The sequence below is a fragment of the Rhamphochromis sp. 'chilingali' genome (assembly GCF_963969265.1).
Source record: "Rhamphochromis sp. 'chilingali' genome assembly, chromosome: 15".
Taxonomy (NCBI): Eukaryota; Metazoa; Chordata; class Actinopteri; order Cichliformes; family Cichlidae; genus Rhamphochromis; species Rhamphochromis sp. 'chilingali'.
The window spans coordinates 27,501,160-27,519,632 of NC_137942.1; the positions used below are offsets into that span (position 1 = coordinate 27,501,160).

General features: G+C 41.4%; 1 protein-coding gene across 2 annotated transcripts; it reads right to left on the reverse strand.

The window, feature by feature from the left end:
* Positions 1-72: 72 nt before the first annotated feature.
* Positions 73-17,189, reverse strand: engl (endoglin, like). Of its 2 annotated transcripts, XM_080904538.1 has the most exons (17): positions 16,939-17,189; positions 15,281-15,396; positions 14,644-14,816; positions 12,852-12,989; positions 12,596-12,770; positions 12,160-12,331; positions 10,051-10,195; positions 9,618-9,810; positions 8,854-9,023; positions 8,596-8,751; positions 6,005-6,085; positions 5,660-5,911; positions 5,015-5,503; positions 3,434-3,575; positions 3,260-3,361; positions 2,702-2,809; positions 73-1,743 (listed from the first exon to the last, which is right to left on the reverse strand). In XM_080904538.1, the coding sequence occupies exons 2-16, from the start codon at positions 15,348-15,350 to the stop codon at positions 2,703-2,705; spliced, it is 2,565 nt and encodes an 854-aa protein (XP_080760664.1). In that variant the 5' UTR covers positions 15,351-15,396; positions 16,939-17,189; the 3' UTR covers positions 73-1,743; position 2,702. The 2 variants fall into 2 exon arrangements, with proteins under 2 accessions (XP_080760664.1, XP_080760665.1); XM_080904539.1 differs by lacking the exon at positions 3,260-3,361.
* Positions 17,190-18,473: the final 1,284 nt, after the last annotated feature.

The window sequence follows — 18,473 nt, forward strand, 5'->3', positions numbered from 1 at the left end:
TCCCCTGCTGCTTGATAGTGTCATCCTCTGCGTGTGCAGATGGTGTTGGAGAGAGGACAGGACGGATGGGACTTAACAGTGAGATGTTTATTTAGGATGGGTGAAAAACCAAACAAGAATACAAAACAAAAGGCAAAAGGAGACTCAGACTAACTAAACTGGGCAAAAGTAAACACTAGGAACACAGAACATGGAACCTGAAACATGGAGGGAGGTGAACTGACGTCCCGGCGAGGGACAAAGAGGAACTGACACAGTGAGGGTGATTAGGGAAAGCGGCGGCACGTGGGAACACAGGAGGGACAAATTAGGAATAACAAGACAGAGGAAACCAAACTGAACACAAACATGAGACGAGGGACTGCCAAAACAGGAAGTAGCACGCCCACCAAGGGGATAAAAAACATGGAAACACACGACAGACTGGGGGAGACAAAGGATGAAACACAGGGAGAAGAACGTGGAGAGCACAGAGTCAGGCTGTGAGAGACAGGGCGAGAGACATGACAGACGGGAGGGGACACCAAGCAACAAACCACAGACACCAGATCATGGGAGCGGGAACATAAACCCATAACCCTAAAGTAACCCTAAAGACCTCGAATAATATAGCAGGGAAATGACCAAACTCTACCATTTCTAGTCACAAGAACTAAACAAGAAAACCAACTTAATAAAATCACAAAATACATTTAACAAGATTCAAAAGGTCCAAAACACAGAACACAACAAATCGATCATTTCTTGAACTGAAACATCCAAAATGGAGAAACAAGTCTGGTCTTTTTTGCACGGTAACTGCCACAGTCTGAACCCCTGAGCAAGGCACAGAGATACATTTCACACCCAGATGCTGTCTACATCTCTTTGATGACTGCAGGATGTAAACATCAATGGCTCCGTCTCCGGTTGAGCTGCGAAACAGCCCAGCAGCACTTCTCAGTTTTCAAAGACAAAATTAAGGTTACTGCACCTTTCAAAATAAATCAGCACAATTGTGTGAAAGGTGTTACTTTTGTTACTTCAAACCCAAAGATAACAATCAGCCACGGCATGTTTCCCTTAAGCTTTACTAAGCATGTTTTGTCTATGACTTTGACGTTATGGTTATGCTGTTGAGATGGTTACATTTTTTTGAGACACGAGAGAGAAAGATTGAGGCAGATTTTAGCTTTAATACGTTTTATGTTTCCCACATACACAAAAGATTTCGCACACAGATAAACGCAGTTTTAACATCCAGCTGATTCACAACATAAATAGTGAAAACAAGTGTAAAAAGCTGACTGTTCAGACAGGCACACTGTGACCTCATCTTTGACCTCGCGTTCGCTCTGTACGGGCAAAAAAAATAACGTGGTTTCAGAGTGACTCGCTCGACCATGTTTAGGTTCTGTCAGATTCATATATGTGCCTCCACATGTGATGATTCGCTGCTGCTTTTGAAATGACTCTGCATCGAATGGTTGACAACACCACACAAGACAAAGAAGCTCCTTTTCACTTTGAGTCAAAACTCTTGACTCTTCGCTGCGATGAATAAGCGGCGCTGTATTCACGTTAGCATATACAGTATCAGTCTCTTACATTTCGGATGCACGGCAACGAGCCGTACTCGTGAGGAGAAATGCCCACACATGCACGCACACACACACACAAAGAGAGAGACAAGGCAGCTGCACACACAGAAGTTGTTGAAACCTCTGTCCCAGTTCTCCGTTCTCAGATTTGCAGGAGGAAATCCTGAGAAAGAGATAAAAGAATAACACTGTTCAGACCTATCGGGCATATCAAAGTTGAAATCTGCAGGTGCTCGACATAATGCTGATATATTTTCTGGAAACGACGGCGCTTCTAACCACAACAGTTTATTTTAAATGCACAGCTTTGACATTAGGTCTTTGCAGCCCAGCTGGAGTAAGACGTACAGTTCAACGGCACGGCGGTAGATCCACACTTCTTTAAGTGAAACATAGTTAGAGTTTATAAGCTACCAAATGCCACTGTCGCTTTCACTTTAATGGTGGTTCAGTCATCACCCTAAAATAACAAGTGGTCTTATTAAAGTGGTGAAGTATATCCATGAAATTGTATTTTTGCACTAACAAGCTCATTCCCAAAAAGGTATCAGACAAATACTTGGGATTTCTCAGTATGGTTTGCAGTGTGTCCTCAAAAAAATTGAGGAAACTGGACAAGTCGAACGCAGCCACAGCCATCTGTAAAACACGGCGGAGGCTCTGTCGTGGCTGGAGGTGCATTTAAGCCAGATGTGTGGAGGATATTGTCAAAATTGATGGAATTATGGAATTTTCCTTAAATACAGCATCTCCATGCATGCAAGCGTTTCATTAAATTGCTGCACAATAAAAGAAATTAAGGCTGACCCAAATCCTCAGCACAGCAATGTAGGTTAACTGTTGATTCTAGATTGGCTGTAAATATGGATCAGTGTCTCTCTGTGTTAACCCTCCCTGGCAACCTGTTCAGAGTATACTCCTCCACATGACATGTTCCCCCAAAAGGCACCCTGTGAACCTCATAGTGATGACCAAGTTTTATAATTCCCCCTCAAACTAGAAAGTCGCACTGATAGTGAAATCAGAATATGTTCACAAAATGTAACAGTAATAAAATGTGTGCTTGACACAGTGTAACACATTTAATTCCCCTTTGAGTTACCTTCACCATCAGCTCTTACCTCACACTGAGCTCGAGGACTGATCAGACACTGAAGGCGGGTTCCAGATGTTTTGTTCTCCATGAGTCTGGTCTGTTAGATGATCTCTATAAGATGCTGGCCGCTCCGCTGTGGAATAATACAGAAAATATGCAGATAATAAGGTGTATCCTGTTTTCCATCTTTGAAATGAATTTGGGTTTACTGCTAAAACTGCTCTCTGTTCAAAGCACACGATGAAATTTAAGTTATGATAATTTGGAAGTTTCTAGCAGCGTGAATACATCCACAGATTGATATGCTACCCATCCCTAGAAATATGTGAGGTACACAAATGAACAATGCACGCACAATAAATATGTTTTAGATTCTGATCATCAGGAAATACAATGATAATTCTGTTACTGCTGATATCTGATATAAATAAGTGAAAATAACTAAAGATATGATTTCCTGTGCTGCTGTTTCTTTCATAGACTTTTATAGAATAGTCTGGGAGCAGTTGGTGTATAAACCTGTATTTAAATGAAACTTGATAAGATGACAACATACAGAGAACGCACAAGCTGCCTTTGTTACCTGTATAATTATAGATGAACCACAACCCCCCCATCAGACCGACACCCATTACAAAGGCTGCAAAGACAAGTCCCATCACTGGTCCAGTCTCCACCACCCGGTCTAGAGTCAGAGGGTGATATATTTTAAAGACAAAGACAGTAACATCACCAAAATACAGTAAATGATACTCACTGCTGTGCTCTGGCTCTGGTCTGGCCAGCGGAGTGACGCTGAGTCTCTTGATTCTTTGGCCAGTAGGGTTCCTCATTTTAGGTGACAGTGAACTAATCGGGTGGGTGACCACCATGGGTCTGGAGAGGTTTCTGATCTCACACTGAAGTGGGAATACAGGAAAAGGTTTATGCTTTAGTTATACTGGCTTCACCTTCCAGTGCCATGATATCAGAGGAAAACGTAAGTGTTAAAAAGCATAAATCATAATAAAGTAATTTTAAAAAGAAACTAAACCGTTTCAGTTCTAAGGTTTTATATATCAGGGTATATTAAACATACTCTGGTCCTTGGCAGGTATGAAATTAGGTAAATATAACCTCAGAAGTACAAAACAAGACATGAACCTGTGTCATTATTTATTCAACAAAAATTAGAAAATTAAATGTTGAAGCTGTGTGAGTATATCCCATAATTCATTAGCTTCTGGAATCACCTTTTGAAGTCAATTCAATTATTTTTATATAGTGTCATATCAAAACAGTTGCCTCAAGGCAGTCTGGTATAATAATAATATGTTTTTTGTATTCTTACAAAGTTACTTCAGTTAATTGAGGTTTGCAGGCATTGATTTATGCACAGCTCTCTTAAGGCCCCATCACAGCATTTCAGCCAGGGTGAGGTCTGGATTTTGAGCGGGCAGTTGCAAAACCTTGATTTTTTTTACTTTTTCAGCCACTCTGTAGTAGATTTGCAGCTGTGCTTGCAATCATTGTCTTGTTCCATGACCCAGTCTGGGTGAAGCTTTAGCTGTTGAACAGATGGCCTACTGTAGAACAATTTGGGATACAGAGGAGTTCATGGTTGACTCAGTAATTACAGAATGCTGGAAAACAAACCCAAATCATGAGGCATTTGGTATTCACCAAACACGGTGTTGTGCATTATAGCCAAACATCTCCACTTTGCTCCTGTCCTTCCAGAGGACAATTTTCCAGAAAATTTGTTCAGATACAAATTTTCAAATCCAAGTAATTCTGCCATGTTTGTATTCCAAACAGGTCACACCTATTCAGTCTTTTTCTAACTGTACTGCCGTGAACTGTAATATTTAACATGCTAACTGAGTCCTGCAGAGTCCGAGATGTAGATCCTGCGACTTTTGCAGTTTATCTAACTATAGGACCTGAGGAGGACCAGATTAATTCCCCTGATATACAAAACGATGTCCTGGTGTTTACCATGACTCTACTACAGAACTATTATATAAGGTTGCACATTCAAACGTGTTTTTAGCAAATATTTGGCTTTTTATTGTTTTAAATAAAGCTGACCTACTTTCTTACACAGCTTGGTGTGAAGGCTAACACGGTTCACTTTACCTACATTTTTTAAAATCTAAGACTAGGTATGCTAACTGGCTCCTGGCTTTAGGTTTCTCAGTGAGCTTTCAAACACATAATGGTTATCAATCTTCTCATCAAACGCTCCACAAGGAGCCTAACAGGCACTTTTTACAAATGACCAAGCTACAGTTTCCCTGCTCCATCTTAGTGCTTTTGACAAGATGATTTATTTGCTATTTCTTCTGGGTTTTTTTACCTGATGCCCGGGTGATCTAGATAGAAGCAGAGGCATGCGTGGCCTGCCCTGACAGTCATTCTTTATAGTTTCCTTCATGGGTTCCCCTCTAGTTGTGTCAGAGACACAGAGGCGCAGGCTGCAGTGGAGGAACTGCATTGAGTCGTTATAAACTGGTCGTAGAATGAAGCTGAATCTTAAGGGCTGTATCTCCTCTCTCACACTCATGGTCCTCTTGTCTCTCCCTCCTCCACTTTCTGCTTTTTCACCTGTTTGATCAATTCTGCCATTTCCCAGGCCCTCTGTCTCTTCCGTTTCCTCTACTGCTTCAACGTTATCTTCAGTCTCCTCTTGCTCATGTTTTGACTTCGCACTGAAGGTCAGTGAGGGGTCAGAGGAACAGCCGTTACTTATCACAGTCCAGAAAGGCGATTTTTTGGGGTCTGAGAAAGAAGAGACTACACATGACTTCACTTCCACGACATCTGCGAGGGGTGCTTTAGCTGAAATCTGCAGCAGAAAAAAATGATGCAGAATATATCATAGTTATAATTAAGTAGCTTTCATGTTCATTAGATGTATTTAAAAAAGTAAGCTGTGAAGAAGTTAGTGCGACAGTTTACACCACAATATCAAATTGAAGCAGAGAAAACACATGAAAAAGACCTGGACATAGACACGCTGGTCAGCGGTGATGACACACGGACCAATCCGCCTCTGCTCGTAGCTGTCTGTGACAAAAAGCTCCAAAAGAAGAACAGGCCCAGATCTGTGTCTGGGTGTTGGGAAGTGGCTTAGGTCTGGGGTGGGCCACAAGCCCTCTGGCACCCAGGGGACCAGTTCTGTCTGCACAGTGTTTACATTCTCATTAGCAGCAGCGCTGCTCGGAGGGCCAGGGACAGCAGAAAAACAGCTGAACTGAAAGAAAACAGCGCAAGGTTATGTATGAAAAATCTTGCATGAAAACTGTAAAATATAAGATGAATGTAAACAGACACACAGACGTCTCACACGTATGCCAAGTGGACCTTTGGACTTCTCAGTCTCATTGAGTGAAAGGATGGTCTGAGGTTTGTCCCTCCATAGTAACAGCTGGTCAAAAAGGACAAACAGAGAAATCAAACTCAGAGTCACTCTCAGTCTCCTTCTCCTGGGGCATATCTTTCCACTATGAAAATGAGTCTTTCAGGTGGTGTTTTCCACACAAAAATGATAAAATATACAAATAGTATCAATACCATCATAATGTATAAATTACATTCATCCTGTGGTGTGTAAGCTTAGTTTCATGCCCTCTGCTATTTTCTGTTTCTGTTCTAAATTTTTACTCTGATGAGGCACTAATGATTGGTCAGTATAGAAACCTGCTACTCTCATTACCTACTTTGACTTTACCAAGTCTCGAATGTTCCCAAACTTGCTGCAACTACATGACAAAAATCTAACTTTAGAAGTTTGTTCCAGCGTCTTTGGCTTTATTCCTTGATTAGACGTCTTTCAGAGAGAGTTGTAAAAAAAGTTGTTGAATAATTTGCAGATTAAAGTGACTATAACTAAGGACAGATCTACTGAATTTTCAAACATAGTTGCGCTAAAGAGTACATTGAAAATGTTGGGGGTGCAGGTACCCCAGACCCCTCTCTTCAGCTACACCCCTGCTTCAGTGATCTTGGGCCAACCCATTTGAGAAAACCTGACATCAAGATTTTCATGTTTACAACCTTTAGTCTTCTTTAAGGCCCATTTATTTTTCTGTGACTTTCATCAACGTAGCAAGAAGGTTATATGTGTCATGATCAAGAACGTAAAGTAGATGGAGGAAGCTGAGGGATGTTCTCCCACAGACTTCTACACAACCAAACTTTTCTGAAAACCAGAAGAACTGCCCCCTGCTGTCCATTAAAATTAATACAGGTTTAAGGTACATCCCTCTAATATTTGCAGTCTATGTTCTAAACGTTCTCATCTTTTCTGTCTAGCAAGGTTGTTAGAACAAATGCAAGGAAGAGGAATCCTGGAGAAGATTGTTCACACTCAGCTGATAGACTATCTAAATGATTTTCAAATTCCAGAAGCTCTTCAGTTCGGCTTTAAGCCGTTTCACAGCACAGAGACAGCTCTCATAAAGGTTAAACATGTCTTTCTTGTTTTGTTGGATATGACTGCTGATTTGACACAGTGCAACATGACCTGCTGATCTCTCGACTACAGCATTGTGTAGAAATTTCCGGCACTTTTGTGGATAAAATCATATCTCTCTAACAGGAGCTTTTGCGTTAAGTTGAGTTCGGCTTCATCCTCTGTGGCCCCTCTGCCATGGGGTGTAGCGTAGGGATCTATTCTTGGGCCACTAATGTTTTCATGTTTTCCTGCCACTCGGTGCGATCTTCCGAAAACAAAAAATTGAATTTCCAGGCCTGACTTGGAAACTGTCATCTATGCTTTTATAACCTCACGCTTGGATTACTGCAACTACCTTTTAATAGAGGTTGGCCAGGGCCCTCTGTCACTCCTGCAACTGGTGCAGAATGCTGTGGCATGGTTTTTAACTGGTAAAAGAACATTTGAGCACATTAATTTGCTTCTGGCCTCCTTAAACTGGCTTCCAATTGAATTTAGGATCTATTTTAAGATCCTTTTACTGGTTTTTAATTTGTTTTTACTCATTTTTAATTAATTTTTATTAGCTGGCCTTTGACTTAGTGGGTAACTGACAAGTTATTTTATTGTTATTTATTTTTTGTATTTATTATTCTTATTGTATTTTTTATATTTCTGCTGTACAGCAGGGCCATGTGTTGTTTTTAAAGTATGGTATGCTAACGAAGAGACACGAGGACGGATGAGCTGAAGCTCGCTCACCTGCTTCATCAGCTTTTCAGCCTTCCTGCCCGAATTCAAATTGGCCCAGATTGCCTCTTCACCTGCATTAACCCGCAGTCTGCCTGACTATCTCCAGCCAAGTCAGCCTCACCAGCTCCAGCGTCATCATTACCTCTACAGTAATAAATGTGGTTCAGCTTGTGGGTTCAGCATTTGGACATAATTTGAGTTCACTGCTTCAGCACAGTGGCCTTAAGCCTGTGTTGTTTGTCTGTTTTTCAATCATGTTTCCATCCAGCCTCCCACCTCTGAGGGGACATTTGCTCTCACTTAATTTGCCTCTGCGCAAACACCCATTTTAGGCTTGACCTCAGCAGTGTTCTGGTCACAATGACCTGGGTCGCAAGTCTTACCAGGACAACTTCCACTTAACACAAATTCAAGTGGCTGTTATGCACCACATGCCTTTTTTTCCTGTACCATGAGTAAAGGACATTTGTTTTTGTTTTGAACGCAGACGCTTTCCTAACTGTGTTCTGAACGTTTTCCTGTTTGTCCTGTTTCCTCCCTTCAGATTTCTTTATTTCTTTATTTTCTGACAGCTTGTTTTGAATTACATCCACAGCGATGCAGATTTTTTTCGAAGACAAGATCTGTATCATTCTTTCCCTCGTGTGACAGAAGATATAGAGAGGAAAGTTAGGGTTCAAGTAACAAACAAAGACAGAAAATTCTCCAAAGTTTCAATGTTTTGTTGTTGTTGAAATGTCTTATCTCACCATGTTTTTGTACTGCACCCCTCTAGGCTCTCCCAGGAGCAGGCCTTCTGTCCCACAGGAAATGACTGGGAACACTAAAAGGAAATGGCTCCCATTGGACTCAGCCTGGCAAGTCAGGTCACGCAGAGTCACGGCAGCCACCGGGACAGACAAGTTCTGAAAGAGAGCACTGATGTGAGGCACTACAGAATATCACAGTGTGAACAGCTGCTTTAGGTTTGTCGCTGCTTCTAATTTAGATTTTAAAAAAGTTAAGACCTGCAGAATGCTTCTGTCCACCGTCACGCTGAGGCGTCCGCCCTCACAGTTCACTGTGAAACCCTCCCGGCCTTCTCCTGCTCTGCTCCCACCATTCAGCCACTGCCTCAACCTGCGCTCCTCTGCCTCAGGAGGCCTTGCAACCAGTGGATTCGTCACTGCAAACTTACCTGTGATACAGAGAGGAGATCAAGAGATACAACCATTCACTCAAACATCAAAATCCTTCATTCAGCTGTAAATACTATATGGAATAAATACTATGAGTAAATACTATGGAATAATTTAAACGAAAAAAGACCAAACAAATGATATATACTTTCTTTTGAGTGAAAAAACGAAATTCAAATGTTCAGTTTATACAGCCCATTCTCACTCCTGAGGTGTAACATCCTGACGATTTGTCACGTCCTGCGGCGTTCCTGAGGAACGCGAAAGTTGACCTTCTGCGTTCTTATGCTACGGTTATGGGTGAAATCCAGTAGAATTACGGTCCCGCGGTACTACACGTTCCAGCCATCCCTAACCTTAACCAGCACTTTAATGGTGTTAAATAGTGTTTGCCAAAGCGATTTAAGCAAAATGAACGAACATGTGTAGATTGATTCCAAAAGGTTCTCATGTTTCCTCATTTTTTCCGATCTTGTCATTAAGGGATGTGTTGGGTGCCCGGAAGCGTAACATGTTGACGATTTGTCACGTAGCGTAAAATATTACGCTTTGGAAGTGAGAACGTGTTGGTTCAGACACAGAAGAGTCCCGACCTGCTTCTCCCTCAGCCAGCCGGATCACAAAGTGATTGGCCAGGTCGGCCTCAGTGTATGAGGTCACCGTGGTGAAGCCACTCTCACGGGCCCAAAGGAGAAGGTCCGAGATGCTAGACAGGTCAGGGTCGAGTGTGCTGGCCACTGTTAGGCCAGGCTCAGGTGGGTAGGGTGGAGACACGCTGTTGGAGGACTGTGTAGACAGCAAGATGAAGCATAATACAAGTAAAGATCAAGTAGAGTCAAGGACACTGTGGCACAGAGCAATACAATAAAGTATTTTAGACTATGGCCAGTAACGCTAGGACCAGTTCTTTTTGGATTTGGTCACAATGAGAATGATTTGTAGCCTTAGATTCCTGTTAGCTGTGTGTTAAAAAAACAAAACAAATTCCACCACGATGGTGATGTAAATGGCAGCTGATGCCCTTACATGAACAGAGATGCGACCCTGGACGCCATGAGCAGTAATGGCCCAGTTGACGGGCACAGAGCTGCTGAGAATCAACACAATCTTGTGCGCTCTTGAGTCGGCCACTGGAGGCACAAGCGATACAGTCACCTCTACCTGCATGGAGCTGAAGAAGAGTGGACAGAGAAAACAACGTTTAACCCAAACGGCATCATCTGGGGCCAAATAATTGAAGTAGTACAGAAAAAAAAAAAAAACCCTGCAGCTCCTTGAATCACCACAGGGGGCGACTCTAGAGTTGTTCTATGTCAAATTATCCAACTTTAAACTAGTTTCAGTACCCTTCATAACTACTCTATGATGGGTGAATGTATTTTAAACTGAGCTTTTTATACTGAATTAAGCCTTAAGCTTTATATTATTAGGGGCGTTTTAGGGGGGTTATGACCCCCCCCCCCCCCCCCCCAATAATCAGACCCAACCAATATAAGCCCCCCAATAAAATTATGAATTATCTTGCATAAATAGGCTGTTGATTTTCTTTACTCATTTCAGGTATTACCAGCAAATTAGTTGCATGTTTAATCATCTCGGAATTTGTGTTTGTGCTGTTGGTGAATTATCTGATAATAATATTAAGGCTTACTTTGTGGTTCATTGTACTAATATACTGTACACTCTGAAGTGTTTTTCTTCTTTGTTAACCAATGTGCAGGTATGTGTAGCAGTGTAATGCAGCCTCATAACCAGGCTTGATAAAGATACCTGACAAATAGAGGTGGGTTTAGAAATTGATTTCCCCGATTCAAATAGATTTTAGCGTGAGTAAAGCAATATCGCTTCATGAAATCCTGAATCGATTTTTAAATATGAATGTATTTTTCCAGAAACACCAGAATCTCAGCTTAAAGCCCACAAAACAATTTCAGCGACCACCAAACAGCTAAAACGAGAGCAGAAACGGATTCTGCAAAAAGACGTAAACACAAAGCACGGATCGTTCAACCGACGTCACGTACACGGACGGTGCTGAAAGCCGACATCTCACAGATTCTGATGCTGCAGGTTTTGTCGCTGAACCAGCAGCAAAAGATCAAAACTACGCTTCACGTTTGATAAACATCGTCACTAATTCCCTCTTACTTTTGCTGTTTTGCTTCCACTACGATAAAATCCCACTTCCTGCACAGCTTTCTCTCCCTCAGTGTACTTCAAGAACCGTTTCCCATCTCAAATCTCGGTTTTCTGCATTATTCGCTTCCTTATTATGCACCAGTCTACTGTTTTGTTCAGCGCTGTTGCACATTGCTTTTTCTTTTATCTTAAAAATAACCTCCGACAAGAAAGCCTAATTTCTGATGTTCATACCAAAGAAACTTAAACTTTTACAAAATATGCCAAATTGCAAAACGCTTAGCTGTGTCTCTAATAAAACCTCTGTAACTTTGCTCAGCCTACATCAGGTAATTTTCATATCTTGATTCACGGTTTTCTTCATCTTTTAATTTTCTGCAGAATATTTTTAAGGCGGTTATCTGCCATAAAAAGCCAGGCCAGGAAAATCTGCATCATGTTTTTCTGTATTTTATCCTCCGTTACTTTTACACGATGCTTACATCTCTGATGAAGTCTCACAAGTATCAGCTTTCTTTTTATACATAGATATAAAAATGTGGATATGTACTGATAAATGATCAGAATTATAATATGAATTATAATCATAATATTACAGAATAATACAGAATTATAATATTATAATATGTCTGAGTCAAAATTGAATCAAATTGGGACCTTGTGAATGAGAATTGAATTAGTTGTAGAAATCAGTGACGATATCCACCCCTACTGACAAATATCATCATTTCTGCCTAGAAAAAGCAAGATGGAAAAACCCAAAATGCTAAAATAAAAAATAAGATAAGATAAGATAAGATAAGATAAGATAAGGTAGAACTTTATTAATCCCTCGGGTGGGTTCCTCTGGGAAATTCGACTTTTTTTTTTTTTTTTTTAATGGCAAACAGTGAAACAGAAAACATTGGCTACCATCATTTATATACAGGCTTTGTGGCTGTAAATAGATTCTAATTTCTGCTTTTGCCAGGACATCAAGTGGTTGCTTGTTCTCACCCACAGAGGCCTGAGCCTGATGAATGGAGCTTGATTACGTGGACCTCAGGGCTAGCTCCACCTACATTCAAGTGGGCACAACCGTGCACTTCCTGTGGCTGCAAGTCAGAGGTCATGTAGTTGCGAGAGATGAACATGGACTGCAGCTGACACACAGCAGGCAGGTTTGGATCTGTAATATGGAGACAAAGTAAGAGAAAGTTTAGAAATGGAAGCTGACCTAATGCAAAAGTCTGGTAGAAGCAAGAGGGGAAATGACTCATCTGACTCATAAGCCATCAGATGCTTGCAGATGTTTGGATTCATCATTTGTTTATTTTACCGTAAACTATTTTTCATTTGTGGATATTTTTGTGTATAAAAACTGCAAAGCTTAAATACAAAATCACCACTAAATTCGATTTTTGAGCACAGGAATGTGGATTTGGTGGCTCACCCTCTCCCAGTTGAAGGTAGACTCGATTGCCATGTGATGAGTGTGTCAGAGAGGACAGGTTGCCATGATGCTTCAGAACCCAGCGATGCAGCGCACGGGGACGAAAAGGCAATGAATGCACCGTCTGGACGTGCAAACGCAGGGCGCTGGACTGTACGCTGGCGTTTGAGGACACCTAGCAGTTGAAGGCAAATTTATAATGAATGAAACTGCAGAGTGCACTCAATCAAAACTGCTCTTCTGCACAATGACTGACCTGCACCAGGACCTGGAGGTTGAAGGGCAGTCTCTCGGCCTCCAACCACCAGGTAACTGGGACTTTGGAGATGAGCACTAGGTGGACAACCCTCATAGGAGAAGGAGACAGAGACAGAGGCTTCATCAGCACTGTCACCTATAGGGAGGAGAGGAAAAGGCAGTCCGCTGTACGTTCAGCACTTTAAAGGATAAATGTACTTCAGACAGTTAGGGTAGCTCCAAAGCTAACTACATGTAGCAAACTTAACTTAAAATACACCAAACACATTTACAGCACTTGTACAAATAAAAATGTAACAAATAGAATGAAATAAAACTTATTTGTTAGTCTTGTATTTGTGTGCCTGTGTAAGCAGCTAGAGCAATTAAATACATTTCAGCATTTTTGGTTGGGAAGCTAACGCTACTTAAAATGTTTGGTAGCACTTTATAATATGACCCACAACTAACAGTGTAATTATATGTACCTACAAAGGCTTCCCAGCAGATACATTAGAATAAAGGGGTAGAAATTCAAATTTTCACAAGAGAGAAGAAATAATTCTATTGTAAGAGTCGAGGTTTCCTCACTTTACAGCGTAAGTGTAGCTTGTTTATCCACTAAATTACCCAGAAGTCACACGTCTTACAACTACTTACAGTATATTTATTTCTTTCCTCTCAGATCATCTCACGCTGTGTTTTTTTTAACATGGCAGTCAGTTGACTACACTCTCGTGGACTCTGCAGTCACAGATCTCGATCCAAAAGATCACCCTTGGGATGTGGTGGAATCAGTGATGCAACTGTGTGACGCTATCGTCTCAATATGGATCAACATCTCTGCAACCCCCTGTTACAGCTACAGCTATGCCTCAAGGAAGAAAGGTAGTTATAAAGGCAATGGTGGTTCCAACACAGTTGTAGCAAGATGTACCTAATAAAAGGGGGAGGGAGTATACATCTCCAGTGTCACAGTGTACTAAGCCTGTAATCTTTTGCACAAATAATCGTCTGTTCACCATCGTGTTTGACATTTCAGTTACATTTTTATCATAATTAGTCATTCTAGACTTACAGGAGGTTTCATGGAACTTTGACCCTCTTCCTTCCCCCAACAAGTCACAGAGGTTTCTTCCTGTTAAAAGGGAGTTTTTCCTTCCCACTGTTATTAAGTATTTCCTCAAAAGGGGGTCATCTGATTGTTGGTTTTCTCTGTATTTTTGTAGGGTCATTAGCTTCCCATACAAAGAGCCGACTGTAGATGTAATTTCACACAATATAAATAAAACTATCATCATCAATCATCAGTGAGAGTTTGCACCATATTTAAAGAAATTCACTCAAGACTGTTGTGACTTTTATTATAAAGAAATGTCCACAAGATCATGCTGAGACTTACTATTATTTATTTATTTTGATGTTTTCCCATAAAATCTGCCTTTTTATAACAGAATCAGCTCAGTGGTGCTACAGTGAAATTCTGTAGGTAATGTCTTTGTGATATAAAGGGAATTAAATGGATTTAAAAAGCTTATTTGAGATAGTTGAGATGTTTAAAGCTAAACATTATCATCACATTTTAAAGGAAAGCATTTGGCAAAGAAACCTTGTTGTTCATGCGTGTTTCTGCTCTTAGTTTACAATCAATGAGACTGATTGATCAGCAAGTGACTGGAATCACATTTTCCAGCTTTCTTACGGCCTATTTGAGTCAAAACTTTAAAGCTAAAACCCGGACTCAAATAAAAGCCCCCCTGCTCCTGAAGCCGGGGTCCTTGGTTTTTGCTAAGTAATCGTTAGCCGGCTACCTTGTTTTCTGGGCTGTTGGTCACTCTTCTTAATGCAATGACATGAGTCTCCTTGTTTCCGCGTTCTCTAGCAGCACAGCCGGGGCCTGCCTCGAACCTTTCCAGCAGACCCTGAACAGGGTGTCGAGCACCCACTGGACCAGCCACTGAGCAGTGCAGCTCTCCACTCTGAGCTGGAGAGGAACAGTGCATGCATCACTACAAAATGTGTTAAACCTGAAATATATATGCACAGGAAGTACATTCATATCTGCTGCAGCAGCGTGATCACTGTGTAAAATAACAAATAACATGAGACATGAGTGCTTCCCCATGCAGGCCTCGCTGAGTTTCATTGTGAAACATTGTGTTTCTTCTCCTCCTTTCTCTCCCTCTAATGTGTGGGTGATACAATACTCTGATGTTTCTACATTTGCTCAAATCCCCGCCTGGGGGTGGGTGGGAACTTGTCCAAGAAAAAAACTATGTAGCAACTTTCACTTTCATTCTGACACTTCAAGTAAAGACCTTTGACTTGGGCACAGGAAATACCACATTTACAATTCGCTATGTCTTCACGACACAATCCTCATTGTTGCTGGTCTAGAAGATAAATACATCTCTTGCTGTGTCTCCTGCTGGGTGTCGTTGGACTTACCTTCTGGGTGCTCCAAGAGGAAAGAGAGAAGGAATAAAGTCCATCCAAGTCCAGACAGCGAAGGCATCATGACAACTGCTTCACCAGACTGACCGAATGCTTTTTTAGTGTAACACCTTAAAAACACAATCAAACATGCAGTTTATGTGTGATTTCTAACTCAGAGTTATCTCAGTATGCCTGTTTTTCGCCAGAGCAGAAAAGCTTCAGATAAGTTTGATTAGTAATGATCAAAATAGGGACTGTTGGTTGAAAAAAACAAGCAACCTTGATATACTCCCCCTGGACACATTATTAGAGACATCTGTTCAAATGGCCATTAATGTAAATATCTCATCAGCCAATCACATGGCAACAACTCACATTTAAGCATGTAGACATTGTCTGAGCTTCAGACCAGGGGAGAAACCTGACTGATGTAACATTGACATGGTCGTTGGTGCCAGACAGTGTGGTTTGAGTATTTCAAAAACTGATATTTTGCTTGGATTTCCCCAAACAATGATCTCTAGGATTTATGTAGAATGGTTCGAGAAAAAGACAGCGGCAGCTCTCAGGGAGAAAATGCCTCACTGATGTCAGAGATCAGAGGAGAATAGCTAGAATGTTTCGAGCTGAAGACGACAATAACTCAACGACCACGCTTTACAATCAAGGCACGAGTAATAGCATCTCTGAATGCACAACTCTCTCCCACATAAACAGGACCTCATCTGTACCCTTAATGATGAGTTTTGATACCTTAGTAAATATAAACAAAGATGTTGTTTGATGAACATTAGAATAGTTAATGTGTTTTTCCAAGTTTAGGTGCATCAGCAGAGACCACCCTCAATAATTTCTGATGCAAGCGCAGTCTATAACAGAAACTGCCCGGGTCAGAAAAGAGATTCAAGCGTCACTCTTAGTAGGCTTTCAAGGATAAAGAGTTAATGTACCCATCAGCTGATGGGGATAACACACCATCAAGTAACATCATGGATGTGCAGCAGCTGTTTGTTGCTATCACATTAATATGGGTCCAAAACTGCTGGCAGAAAACTGCTGAATAGAAAGGTGTACCTAATAAAGTGTCAGTTTAAAAAAAAAAAAACATTTAATAGCAATAATTAACAACCAATCAACCAAACATGTTCCTCTGGGAAAGAGTTTTACAAAATGAACTGTCACAATAAAAAAGTCTTTTAAATAATATAAAAAAACTTTCGTCAAATGTATTAAATCAAAGCTTTTATCAAACCATCCTGACTTAAGTGCACTGACCTCTGATTTACTTTTCTCAGCTTGTTTTTTCTTTTTGCTCGCAGAAATGCGCTGACATGGAGCAGAACGTGCTTGAGCATCAGTCTGATCCATGCATGGTCCACGAATTTACTGAGAACCAGTCCATACTGCTCAGGAAATCATGCAAAACATCCTGAGCAGAACAAACACGCGCTCTGCAGTCTGTGTGAGAGCTGCTAACTTGATTCATGCTTTAAGATAGTGAAACATGGAGACTGGTGTTCTCATAAATGTATTTTTGTTGCTGCTGTTAAATTCCAAGAAAGTTCCGGACAGATAAGTCGTGCTAGTCGAGTCTTCAGGAAATTGCAGGATTCCTAAAAACTCTCTCCCCTCCAGCGGTCTGCGCTCTTGGGGTGAATACAGTCACTCACCTGCGGCTCCTCGAAGGTACAGGCTGACTGCTGGTCCAGCTGTTTGCTTCAGACTTCACTGTATTCACAACTCTGCGCACACCCCTCTCATTTCCTAAACACACTATCACACACCCTCAACATGTCAAACAGACCAAATACAGAATAAGAATAAGGAAAAAAAGCGCAACTGTGCGGGCCATCGGGCATCTTTAGCCCGCTGAGGTGCGTCTTGTAAGCAATAGATTTCTCCGGGTGAAATTCATTTTACACATGGAGTAATGCCGAAGGGGAGGGGGTGTCGGGGGGTGGGCAGCTGTAAAGAAGGGGCAATGGGAGGGACTGCGGGATGGTGTGACAGAGTGGAGAGAGAAACGGCGAGGAGAGGAATAAAAGGCTCTGGAGACGTCTCCAAACGTAGATGGTAACAGGAAGGAGGAGTAGAGGGAGAGAAGGAGGGAAAGAGGAGGGAAAGAGGAGGACCAGGGTGGACCTCAGAAGTTTGACTGGCAGGGGAAATGTGAGGGTGATAACGGGAGGCGGGGTGGAGGGTGGTGGGGTATTTAAAAAACAAAAACCCAGACACACACAAACACACACATTAACTGGTGTGTCTTCTTATCTGAACCTCTGAAACACCTTTCTAAAGAAAACATGATAGCAAACCAGTGAAAGCCCACAGCAGCTTCTCCCCAATAAGCAGCCTGTCAGAGCTTCATCATCTATTTTATGTGTGGGTGGGAGGGGCTTGTAAGATCTTGTTTTTTCTTGGCTTTCAAAGTGGAAAGAAGTGATAACAGTGAGCATACATTGTCGAGGTTGTGATTTTGCTCACCTGAAGACCATAAGAACTGCGTTCACAGAGTTTTTAGCTCCATCTTTGGTCTCCCCACTCTCACTGCTGAGCCTGCTCGCTGTCCAGTGTGGTGTTGAATAGGCAGTATAAAGGCTTTTTGCCTTCTGGCCAAAAATTTTACTATGGGAAAGGGAGTCTGCACCAAAGCTGTAGAGTTGTGAGCACAACAACTAAATAAGGAGATAATTCTGCTATAAATTTCAGAAAAGCCAAAGAAATCAGGCGTGATTTCATGTTGTTATGGACGTGTAGACAGTCCAAATACCAAAGTTTTGCATGAGACAAAAATCTTAAACTGTGCTTTAACAAATGGGCATATCTTCTGAAATGTGAAGCCGACATGGATGTGCCTGAAACCTAATGTCTTTCTAATGGTCAGCAGGGGAGACTCAGCTGGCTGCATGATGAAAACACAAAACCTCAGCTCCCTCTCTCTTAAAGCTTTCCTGATGAGTCGTGGAGGAAAATCAAATATCACCTCATGATGTAGAGTTTCAAAAAACCCAAACAGATTACTGCAGATCGTGCATTTCTCTGACTTTTACAGTGTCTACATCCTTCTTTTTATATACAGCCCATTAAATAAACCTGAAATGAATCAGGGGGCTGTACCCAATCAAAATACAAAGATTCTCATCATATCATTGTAGATGTCACAGTAACAAGATTTACAGTATTAAAAGACTTGTCTAGTTTCCTC